The 12,000-nt window shown below is 38.6% G+C and overlaps 1 protein-coding gene across 1 annotated transcript; it reads left to right on the top strand.

Moving 5' to 3' along the window:
• The first annotated feature begins 2,678 nt into the window (after positions 1 to 2,678).
• Positions 2,679 to 8,208, top strand: LOC139739056 (arylacetamide deacetylase-like). Its single transcript, XM_071649668.1, has 4 exons — positions 2,679 to 2,816; positions 6,040 to 6,280; positions 6,791 to 6,854; positions 7,404 to 8,208. Exons 1-4 carry the CDS (start codon positions 2,679 to 2,681, stop codon positions 8,206 to 8,208), a joined length of 1,248 nt encoding a protein of 415 aa, XP_071505769.1.
• Positions 8,209 to 12,000: the final 3,792 nt, after the last annotated feature.

Raw genomic sequence — 12,000 nt, 5'->3', positions numbered from 1 at the left:
TGAATGTCACTGGAAAAAAAAAAGTATATTGAATCTGTTCGTGAGTGTGAAAAACACATGCATATTGTATCCATGTCTTCATTGTGTGATCCATTAAATGAAATAATGCAAAGCATGACGTAAAATTGGCACGATGTGTTTCTTTGTCAGTCGTCATCAAGGGCATCATGATGAGATGCTGATTAAAAGAGAGGAAGTGATGTATACTTGTGATTACCAAGAAGTTATCTGATAAGCGACAGAGGTTGCCATTTTGCTGATAAGTAGGCCAGGGCCCTGTTTTATCAAAAGGTATATAAGTGCAGTAATCGATTATAAGTTCCCTTACCACGCAGACTGCCATAGACGCATGATAGAAATCAACTACACTGTATAATCAAATATTCTCAGGGCCCTTGTGTGTTACTATAAAAGCAGTATAGCTGAATTAGAACATGTCGGGGATGGGGTTCATATACAGGGTGCTATTGTTTGTTTTGTATGTGTGTGTGTGTTTTAACACCAGACCAATAAAATCACTTTGTAATATCAGAATTTGGCATACACCTGTATCAATAGAAATGCAAGGGATCTAAATTATGGGACTAGAGTAATACTATTTTATAAAAATGGTTTGTTATACAACTGTACATGTATCGATGTTCTTTCTTTGAAAGTGTCGCTATTCTTCCTCGCGCTTCTGGGGATAAGAATGTGACGCCAGACCCAATAACAACCATTTCACATTAATTTTCATACCGCCATGGTAAATTGAATTTTAGTAAGGAACTGGAATAAGATTTTCAGCCGACTTCTGCTTCACATTATGATCCCAATATACTTTATACCGAAAATGGTATTTTCAAAACTTCAGAGACATTTTGCAAGACCTACACTTTGTATAGATTCGCGACAGGAGTTTTCAAGTCTTATAACACTCTCAGTTTCTAACTATTTAAATCCAAACAACAATTTGTATTCTCGGAGTATACCAGTGTATCAGGTGTGCACTATGTACACGTGTGCGTGTCTGTGTGTATGTGGGTGTGTATGTATGTGTGTATGTTTGTGCGTGTGCGCGTGTGTGGGTATGTGTGTACATAGATGGATAATGAGATACCTTTAAACTCGCTCAAAATTGCACCATCGAAATTCAAAATTATCCTATGCCGTAAAATGTCGTTCGCCTACATGTACATCCAAAAACAAAAACAAACTACGCCAAAGGGAAGTTCGTAAACGTCTGCAGAGTCGAAAGAAATCCCAACATTCACTCTCCATAAACATTTTTTTTTTCTCTGTTTGCTCACGTGAAACAGTGCTGTACAAGAAACATCTTCACAAAAAAGGGGGGAAAATAAGATATACTCCAGTAATCGAAAGAGCATAGTAAAACTTCATGGCGTCAGAACGCTTATTTTATTACAGTGACACATTTTGATAACACCTTTCTTCTAACCATCTGTCCATTCATCTATTCAATCTTATAAAGCAATCGTATTTATCAATCTGTCGATCAATCTAGGCTACATATCAATCTATTGATCAATCTATATTCAGTTCAGTTCAGTTTTATTTCTTATTCCATTTTCAAAGTAATTTGAGAAATATGACAAAGTGTTGGCATAATTATCTTAATTATTTGTGGCCATCAATATACATTACACTACTGTATGTATTGTACAATCGTTATCGTGGTTACGGTAGCAGGGAATTAGATTTGCAACAGAGAGAACTGTAAATTCAGAAGATTTCGCAGCAAAAGAAAGATAAATCAACAAATGAATTATGATATGGACGGATGTCGAAACTGCAATATATTCTCAGGTACAAATATGCCAAAAATTGAATTTTAAAAGGTAAAAAGGTCAGATTTTAAGCAGGTCTGAGGTTAAAATGCTAAATAAAAAAAAGAATGTAAGTGACAAAGTCGGACGTATATGATAATTAGCCAAAGGTAGAAATGTCAGAGGTACAAACAGAAACAGATGATTATATTACTATACCCGACTAGCAAACTGAACACCTATGCGCAGTCTAAATAATTGTATTCACATGTCATCGACACCACCAATGACAATAACATTTTATTTGCGGAGTATATACTTTTAGTTATCGAAGTCCCACAGGAAACGATCTCACATTTTCATCTCCGGCAGGTGTTTTTCTTTGCAGTTTGTTTTGTGGTTTGCTTTCTTTTCCTATGTCCGATCATAATCATGGTAAACTACCCGTTCTGCCAATAACATTGTTGAAATACAGTGCACTCCTGTTATTACGAAGTCCGCGGGACCAGCGGTTTTTTTTTTTTTTTTGGTCGTTATATCGAAATTTCGCCATAGCCGAAAAGTGTAGAAAGATGTATAAATGACAATTTTGTGACCTGAATTTTTGCTTCGTTGTAAGGAGAATTTCGTTATGATCGTGTTTGCTATAACGGGAGTGCATTGTATCGTATCATTGAAACAATGGAACAGCTACACACAGACCACGTTACAGTGTATTTGTCAGCCGGCTTCACATTGAGCAGGCGTAACATTATCAAAGCTGTAAATGGGCAACAACCAAAGTGCTTTGCTGCTTTCTTTTGTAGATCACCATCCGCTTCCATTTGATAGGTTTGTTTGCAAGGATAATCACATCAAAACAACTGTTTAAACGTGGACGGATAGGCTGGACGACGTCTCGGGCCACACAACATGAAGTCTCCGTGGATTTTATTAGCAATCTCTGGCGCTGCCCTGGCGTTCCTCCTGCGCATCCCCGTGCCCGACGGCCTGGCGGAGCCATGGAAGTACCGCATGTTGGTGGCTTACATGTCGGTCTCCACCTTAGCAGTAAGTATAGGCCCTGCATAGTTAGTGTAATATCGAGAAAAACCCCCAATAACTCGAGATGATTGTTGTCATTTGGGACGTGCGATCAATAAGCCTTGTCAAAATTGGCGTCATTTTATTATCATTGTTGGTCAACTGTGTAGGGCTATGATGTAACGATGATTATAACGAAAGGAAAGTTATGTCTAAAGAAAGAATGCTCGCTCTCGATGGTTAAACTTTTTGTTCCCGCTGAACTCATTCTACCTCTAAATATCTATCTATTAATCTACCCCCTCTAAGTCTCTCTCTTGGTTACTTAAAACACACACACACACACACACACACACACACAATAGCCATAGTAATTGTAGGCTGTTTATAGCTCGCATGGTGACGAATATCAATGGCTGAAGACGAGCACAAGAATATCAATACATCTACGTCAGAGGATGACAAAAATGCAGGAATAAGATATTATCATCATCATCATCATCATCATCATCATCATCATCATCATAATCATCATTATTATACCAGAACCAGGACTTTGATTATTTCCTGGGGTGAAAACATCAAAAGCAACGTCAACGTTTAAAGTAGTTTCTCTGAAATTCAAGTTCAGTGAAATGCAACTTTGTTTGATGTGTGCCTTTAATTTATGTCCGGAGAACAAAAGGATCATTGAAGCTGACAGCGTCTGTTGCACAGTTTTATCCTCTTCGATATAGGGCGCAAAACATGAAGCAGATTACTTCAGATAAAAATCACACAATTTCTGCAGTCAACATTCTTGGCATGGCTATTATTCTTGTGTCCTTATTGTATGAGCTGTGGGTGCACCTACATCGTACCTTGTACATATGCATGGTATGATCACTAACATTTTACGAGCTGTTTAAACGCGCAATATCAATACAATGTCACCTTTGAACTTTGATCACCTACCGGGCTTACATTACAAGTCGACCAGCTAATATAGACAACAACGTTGCATTTGTGTGCACGAAAACTACATTAAATTTAGTTTGTCTGTCCCTATAACCCTGATCCCGAAGAGATATCTCAAGCGATGGAAATTATGCAGCAGTGACTGAGTGAGTGAAAGACAGGGAGAGAGAGAAAGGGAGGGAGGGAGGGAGAGAAGGATCGGCCATTGTGCAATGACGGAATGATGGTGGCAGCTTTTTGTTTGTTGATGATAATTATAGCAATGATAACATCAATAATAATAATAACAATGATAATAATAATAATAATAATAATAATAATAATAAAATAATAATAATGATAATAATAATAATAATAATGATAAAAATGATAATAATAATGATAATAATAATAATAATAATAAGAATAATGATAATGATAATGTCTTCTTTATCCTGGGTAGCCTCTTCAGTGCTGCCACTGCTATCCACAAGGAGAGGGCCCTGCCATTATTATTATACCCTAGCGTTGTCAGGTACCCATTTATATACCTTGGCTGAGAGGGACATCGTGGGCAAATTGTATCTTGTCCAAGGACGTAAGCATTGGACGGGAATCGAACTCCGATTGGGAGTCGTGAGTTTTATCCTTTCAAATGCCACAGCGCCCCCACCATGATACGATGAAAAGTCATTAATAATAATAATAAATATCATTTATAAAGCGCTTTTTACGATGTTTCTAAGCGCTGAAGAAAAATTAGGAAAAATAGATTCAATCATGGAACATATAAAGATTGAGATACGATGAAACGCAATACAATATACAAAATACATAAGATAAACATTGTAAGTTATAACGTATAGAACTAACTTAACATATATACAGACTGCATATAATAAATCAATATAAATTACATGGCATGAGAGAACAGATGAGTTTTCAGTGATGATTTGAAGGAGTCTACTGTTGGAGCTTCACGGACGTGGATGGGCAAGTTGTTCCATAGTGTGGGTGCAATAACACTGAAGGCACGGTTGCCATAACGGGTACGGGTGCGCGGTGCCGATGTGAGTTGAAGATGTGCAGTGGAGTGAGAACGAAGGCGTCTGGTTGTTGAGGAAGTAGATATAGTCCGGAGGGAAACCAGATGATGAAGATAGGATGGTGCTAAGTTGTGGACAATCTTGTAGGTGAGGAGTAGAACTTTGAAGATGATGCGGTCATGAATTTGTAGCCAGTGCAGTGATCTGATGACAGGTGTGATATGTTCATGCTTCTTCGTGCGTGTGATGAGACGTGCAGCGGTGTTCTGGATGCGTTGTAGCGGAGCAAGACAGGAGCGAGGAAGACCAACGAGCGAGGAGGCTGTTGCAATAGTCTAAGTGTGAAGACACAAATGCATGTACCAGCTTTTCTGTAGATGACTCATTAAGGAATCTCCTTATTTTCCCGATCCTAGCAATACCAAAGGAAGCCGATCTGCAGATATTTCGAATGTGGTTAGTGAGAGTGAGATGCTTGTCGAGGGTAACACCAAGATCCCTCACACAGTCAGAGGAAGAAACGCATTCTCCAGCCATATCCAAAGAAGGTTGAAATCCCGGTTGCTGCCTAAACTGAGATGAGACGAACAACAACTCAGTTTTGGCTTCATTTAGTTTGAGATGGTTGCGGGAAGACCATGACTTAATATCAAGGAAGCAATCATGAAGTTTCTGCATGGAAGCAGCCCGGTGGTCGTCATCAGCGTTCATTATGACATACAACTGAGTGTCGTCCGCGTAGATTGCGTGCTGCACTCCATGGTGTGAGCCAATGATTACCTTCACCTTTTCTTTAAGTTCCACTCTCCGTTCAAGTCGAATGTCATGCTGAAGATTTGATTTGATTTTGACTGCAAAGGAGAATGATATGACTCCACGTCATTATCATACAAAAAGTTATCTAAGACAATAATTCCCAGTCTTTCAAAGTGGGACTAACAATGTATATAATGCATGTGTGTGTGTGTGTGTGTCGGTGTGCACGACACAGCGATTTTAGTCTCGATGACTAATGCAAATCACAAAAATCTTTTCTAGAGTTTCTTGGTGGCGTTGAAATCACTATTTTGCAACACATTTCATTCTACTTTATAAGTCAACCTCAAAATGGAGAGATACAACTGTACTACACTGCCTTGTCCTTTACATAATATCTTTCTAGACAGAACTATTCAGTGCCATCACATGTAGACTGAAGTGAAGCAACTTCATTATCATAGCTTTAATAATGACTGACTGTGTGTCCATCTTTGCGTTGTGCTTTGCAGGGAAAAATTAGTACCTACGTCCATCCGGATAACGAAAATGCTTACATCCAGACGGTGAGAGCGGTTAGGGACATGCAGAACTATCCGATGCCTTTCGAAGTCCCGGGTTCAAATATCCGTTCCAAGGTCACGAACTTTGATGGAGTGAGAGTACGTGTCTACGAGACCATCAAAAGAGGAAAGGAATCACTTCCGGGTATGATTTACATCCACGGGGGAGGATATGCACTCGGATCGGCAGGTTCGTTTATAGGAGTTCAGTGTACTCATTTATTAATTTTCCATTAATCATTTCTACGAAAACTTCGAAGTTCCTTAAAATTTAGATCAATAAGCTGATAGGGCCTACATTAATTTCCATCTACCCTCTCCGGTCTCCCTTTACATGTGTACATATATGAAGGAAGTTTATTTAAGTATTCAGTATATAATTACACATGATATGTAATTATGATATAACGGGTGCATGTAAAATATGTAATAATATTATATGCCAAAAGACAAGAGAGAGGATGCTGATGATTTTAGTGGACATTAATAGGCATCACAAAATTATACAAAATGCAAAATATAATACAAATATCATTACAATCTAAAAACTCTTTTATATCGACTCTGAGATCATTTAGATACTAAATGCTTTAAATAGTTGCTTCATCTGCTGCACTGTAATCATATATAAAAAAGTTGTTTTCCTTCTTCACCTTTGATCAAAGCGTTTTGCTGTTTTCTACTCTATTTCGCCCTCCAGATGGCTACGACCGATTCACCCGATACTTGTCGGAGCGTCTTGATATGTTCGTGATGTCTATCGAGTAAGGCCCTCATAAACCACAACTTTCTTGAAGTGAACCCCCCCCCCATAAAGAATAATAAGACGTTGACTATTTAGAAGTATACCAACAGGTTGTTTCCCTTTACTTAACAGATTCCATATTTTTGCATCTTTGAATTCCATTTCTTACTTTATCATAACGACACCATCAAGCCTGTTCTTTTGCTTTTTTATTCATCTGTTCATATTCAGTCATTTATCTAATCAACAAAAAAGTGAACAATACAACAGCTTACCACTTGGATGTACTTTGTATTTCTTGTTTATTTTGTTGAAGATGTACCTCATGGTTTTGTGTAATCATTTTTCAACATGGTGAACCATAATTGATTTAATTTCATGATTGATATGAGGTGATGTGTATGTTCATTAAGAGGATGAGCTAGGCTACAAACTACAGTATTTGTATTATCGGTCACATGTACGAGTAAGCTATTAACCAGATACTTTGCATCAAGATCTAAGTCTTTTCAACTTCGTCTTATACAGACAGTGTTACTTGACTATGTCCCCTCCCCTTCCTCCCCAGCTATCGTCTAAGTCCCGAACATCCATTCCCAGCGGGACTCGAGGACTGCCTGGCGGCCACCAGGTACCTCCTTCGACACGCCTCCGAGTTCGGACTCGATCCCGCACGGATCGGCATCTCTGGCGACAGCGCCGGTGGTCACCTCTCCGCCGTCATTTCGCAGATTATCCATGATGACGATTCCACGCCGGATTTGAAACTCCAAGTCCTTATCTACCCCGCCACACAGTCGATGGACTTTCAAACGCCGTCATATCAGAGATACGCTGAAGATTTCGGAAACCAGGGGATACTACCTGCTACCCGAGTTGCAGCGTTCTACAGCATGTATCATATAGGACGAGCAGATCCACTGTACATCCATCAGCTCATCTCAAACCAACACTTGACGGCGTCCTTCAAGGACAGTTCACGGTTCATGAAATACCTCAACCATGACGTCATACCCGAGGCGATACGCGCAAAAACGAAATCGTACGTAACCCCCGCGCAGCGTATGGACGCAGGAAACTCGACTCTATGGGAATCCCTTGCGCGTCTATACTTGGACCCGCGATGGACGCCCCTGTTCCGCGAAGATATGACTGGTCTCCCGTCAGCTTTTATTGCGACCTGCGGATTTGACTCCATACGAGACGATGGCATATTCTACGCTAAAAGACTGGAAGCGGCTGGGGTCGAGACTAAATGGAAGAACTACGAATCGGGCTTCCATAGGGTCATGCACATCTCACATCCTTTCTGGTTCCAGGTTGGAGAAGAGATAACGACAGACTTTGTCAATTTTGTCAAGGAAAAAATATAAGGTTACGATCATAGTTTACCTTCATATCTCTCGCAATCTCTGATTCATTGTAACATCTCTGCTCGAAAAATGAAAACAAAGAAAATCAAACTTTGAGTTTTCATAACCTCGCAACGCAAATGAAATCCATCAACAAGATGAAGAAAAGTCATGACGAAGCGTTACATCTGACTTCAAAATTAAAATTTTGATTTCCACATTCAAAGTGTGTCTGTAGACAAAATTGTTTAATCTGATCAATTAAAGATGTTCATCTTTTCTTCCATATTGGAAGGAAAAAAACTTTTATTTTCTTATTCAAGAATGATAATGTGTCTTTTGTTCATTAGGCGGAAAATAGTGGAAATATTTTACTCGCTATTTAGGATTTTTCGTCACCTTTTCCGTGTTTTCCATACAACAACGTTATGACTGCCTTTAAAGGTCCTGTTTACCTTTGGGAGCAGTGATTTAAAAGATGTTCAAGATATCACATTTGATGCATATGTGTAGGTCTGTTTATCTCAAAACATCCTACCATATAAATTTTTTGCAATAAAGCCTAAAATGTAAGGAGATATCTGTATTTTTCTCATTAAACCATAACTGTAGACGGTTTAGTCTGGAAACATTTTTATTACAACTTTTGTTCACATTTTGTGTATTTAACAATACTTAACATCGATTATACGGATTAAAAGTTTACAGTGGTTGTTTCTATCAGTAACTCACACTTTAGAACTATTTTAAAACACTAATGCTGGGTTTTTGTTTCTTCTGCAAATGGTAAATTATGCCTTTAAGCTGCAAACATTGCGAAGAACAGCAAAATCATATAATCATCCGAACAAGACAAAAAAAAATGAATAAACAACGGCACCGATCATCACAACTCTGAGACAGTCAAATGTATAGCGTACAAACAGGGAGGAGACTCACATCCCTGGTACAAACGAGGCCCAACACAGCAGTTACAGTTCGTTATTCCGAAGGTTCATTTATCCGAAAACGCTAAAAAAAAAAGTTCATCATTGCGAAGTTTCAAAGGTACTATTCGGAATTACAAACCTTTCGGGATAACGAAACTTAGGAACAACACCACAAAGTGTCCGGATTAACGACCTCTTTTCAGTATCAAATCAATGAACATCTAGTTTTACGAAATTTAAGTATTTCGGATTGAAGAATTCTATTTCATTTTCGGATTGACGAACCTTTTGAAAAAAAAAGAACCTTATTGAATTACGGAATTACAAACCTTCGGAATAACGAAGCTAAAGAACAACACCAGAAATATTCGGATTAACGAATGCCTCTTCATTATCGGATTATCTAACAGCTAGGTTTCCGGAATTTGTGTGTTTCGGAATAAAGAACATTTTCATCGATCAGACCCACTCAATCTGTCTCCCCCAGTGGCGGATCCAAACGGGGGCGCACCGGGCGCGCGCCCCTCTTAATTTTTTTGTTAAAACAAAAGAAATATAAAAGGAAAAAAAAAGGGGTGCGTGCGCCCCTTCTTTAATTTTGCAAAAGCACTTCCTTATATGGAATTCCTGGATCCGCCCCTGTGTCTATGGGGTGTGCAGTGAAATATTGTTAAAACTTCTGTCTCGAGGACTTTCCCGTAACGTACTTGAAAACAACAACAGCAACGCGAACTGGCGTGCATGAATGTGCTGTAGTTTATGCTCGCGAATTTCGCACGGAGCCAACATTCGCGAAAGTGAAATGCATGCGAAAGTCTTTGTCTACACAATGCATGAAAACCACTTCAATGCTGTACACCGTATATATACATGAACGTTCACTCTTGCCCTGATGCTGTAACCATGGTAACAGTTAGTTTGACCTGGGAGATGTCATAGATGGAGTGACAACTATTCGTTCCATTCAAACAGATGTTTCGTTGAAAAGCATTGCAATGGGATGTATAAAATTCCTCTACTCTTTGAAGTCATGCTCGGTGCCGCTCTTGATAACCCCAACATCCGCCCAACACGAAATTCGGAGACGAAAAAAGGTTTTACATTTCATTGAATTACTGGCTCTATTTAAACGTGCAATTTGAATAAACCGTAGAATTTATTTAGAAAAGTGTAGGAAAGAATTCAAAATTATTAACATGTACTTCTGTACTGCTCTTAAAGCGCAAATCAATAAAAATTAGTTCCTTTAAATGAAATACTTCTCGTTAATGAGCACATTCACCCAAGTTAATTTTCTGCCCTTTTAAAGTGACATGATTATTCTTTGCTCTTTCAACATTTGATCATAACAAAGTACTCCAGTAATTGAAGTGTGATCAAGCGCGTTTTTTGTTTTTTGTTTTTTGTTTTTTGTTTGTTTGTTTTTTTTTGGGGGGGGGTATTTTTTTTACTCCTTGCCATAAAAAAGTGTATTCTTTTTTACAGTACATTTTAATTCGCTGGTCCGATTCAAAGCACACGCTAATTCCTGACAGCAATTTGTCATTCATATGTCATTTGAATGTATATTAAATTGTATTGTATGTTTTGCTTTGCAAAAAGCATGTGGACAAAGCAAATATCCGTTAATGATCGAAATGAAATGAAATGAAATATCGTTTACAGTTTATTTTCTATGCGTAATTCGTCGAATAAACATTGACGTAATAAATACTATGTAATTCAAAATACTGAATTTCTCTCGATTTCATGCATTTGTTTTAACATTCTGTTTGTTTACACTTAATTCCCTCCTCATCCCACCTCTCCCTTTAGTATTCCCCTTTTGCTTGAATGCAGAAACATTAGTAGAACACAGTTATGAGAAAATTTTGACATGTCATTCAAAAGTTACTACAAGGTTTGTAAGTTGAGGTTTGGTTATAGTCATGTGTCGCTATCGCTGGATGGCAATGCTATTAGGTGGCACAATGGTACAAAGATAAAGGTACAGAAAGATAGAATTCCAAAAATGTATGTTGTATATGAGAAGTAAGTAATACATTCCTATAATAAACCTTGCTAATTGATATCCTTCCCCTTGAATTGCCTTCAGCTGAAGAAGGCGGGGGGGGGGGGGGTGTTGATTTGTGTGTGTGTGTGTGTGCGCGCACGCGTATGTGTGTGTGTGTGTGTGTGTGTGTGTGTGTGTGTGTGTGTGTGTGTGTGTGTGATATACTGTCTCTTCATGACAGACGTACTGCAGATATCCATAATGTATACATGCATCACACAACAACGTGCATTGAACAAGTAATGACTTTTTAAATCGATTATGTATCGTGCCATGAAGGCGGGTTTGAGAAAGTCAACCTTGGTCGAGGCGCGATTACTCGATATAGACGCACAAATTGCTAGACTCGGTACCGCAATATTGGACCCAGGCAGAGCCGCCTCTCGGCCTATGCCTTTGGAGTAAACAGGGTCACTGCTGAGATATGAAATACGAAAGACACCGAATCTTTTGTGTATTATTTCTATTCATTTTGTGTCTATGTTGATTTATTCATATAGGTGATATGACACCACAACGGTGCCCGTATGGTCACAATCCCGTTTATAGGCATGATAATTTGGAGGAAATTTAACGCGATTTGCTTGGAGCCAGACTGGCATCCTTTTCTTTCTTTTTTGTGTGATTGTCATGGTGTGTTAACGCGATCTACAAACTGTTAACTCATGTGTGTGAATGGGTCTTTATTCAACGCGAACAACGGACAGAAATAGTTCACTCTTGAACTTTAGGAGTAAACAGAGACAGGAAAAGCAAGTAGCTTGCTTGTTATCTTTGTGGTATAAATATACTCAACTCTACAAAACTGGTATAAAATAGTTCCTCGCCAAG

The sequence above is a fragment of the Diadema antillarum genome, unplaced genomic scaffold (genome assembly GCF_040938485.1).
Source record: "Diadema antillarum isolate AM-2024a unplaced genomic scaffold, OU_Dant_1.0 seq00000781_RagTag, whole genome shotgun sequence".
Lineage (NCBI taxonomy): Eukaryota > Metazoa > Echinodermata > Echinoidea > Diadematoida > Diadematidae > Diadema > Diadema antillarum.
This window is presented reverse-complemented; position numbering and strand designations above follow the sequence as displayed.

Coding starts and splice junctions, on each gene's coding strand:
- LOC139739056 (XM_071649668.1), top strand. CDS start 2,679: ATGAAGTCTCCGTGGATTTTATTAGCAATCTCTGGCGCTGCCCTGGCG. Junction 6,281..6,790: donor ATATGCACTCGGATCGGCAG/GTTCGTTTATAG, acceptor TTCGCCCTCCAG/ATGGCTACGACCGATTCACC. Junction 6,855..7,403: donor ATGTTCGTGATGTCTATCGA/GTAAGGCCCTCA, acceptor CTTCCTCCCCAG/CTATCGTCTAAGTCCCGAAC.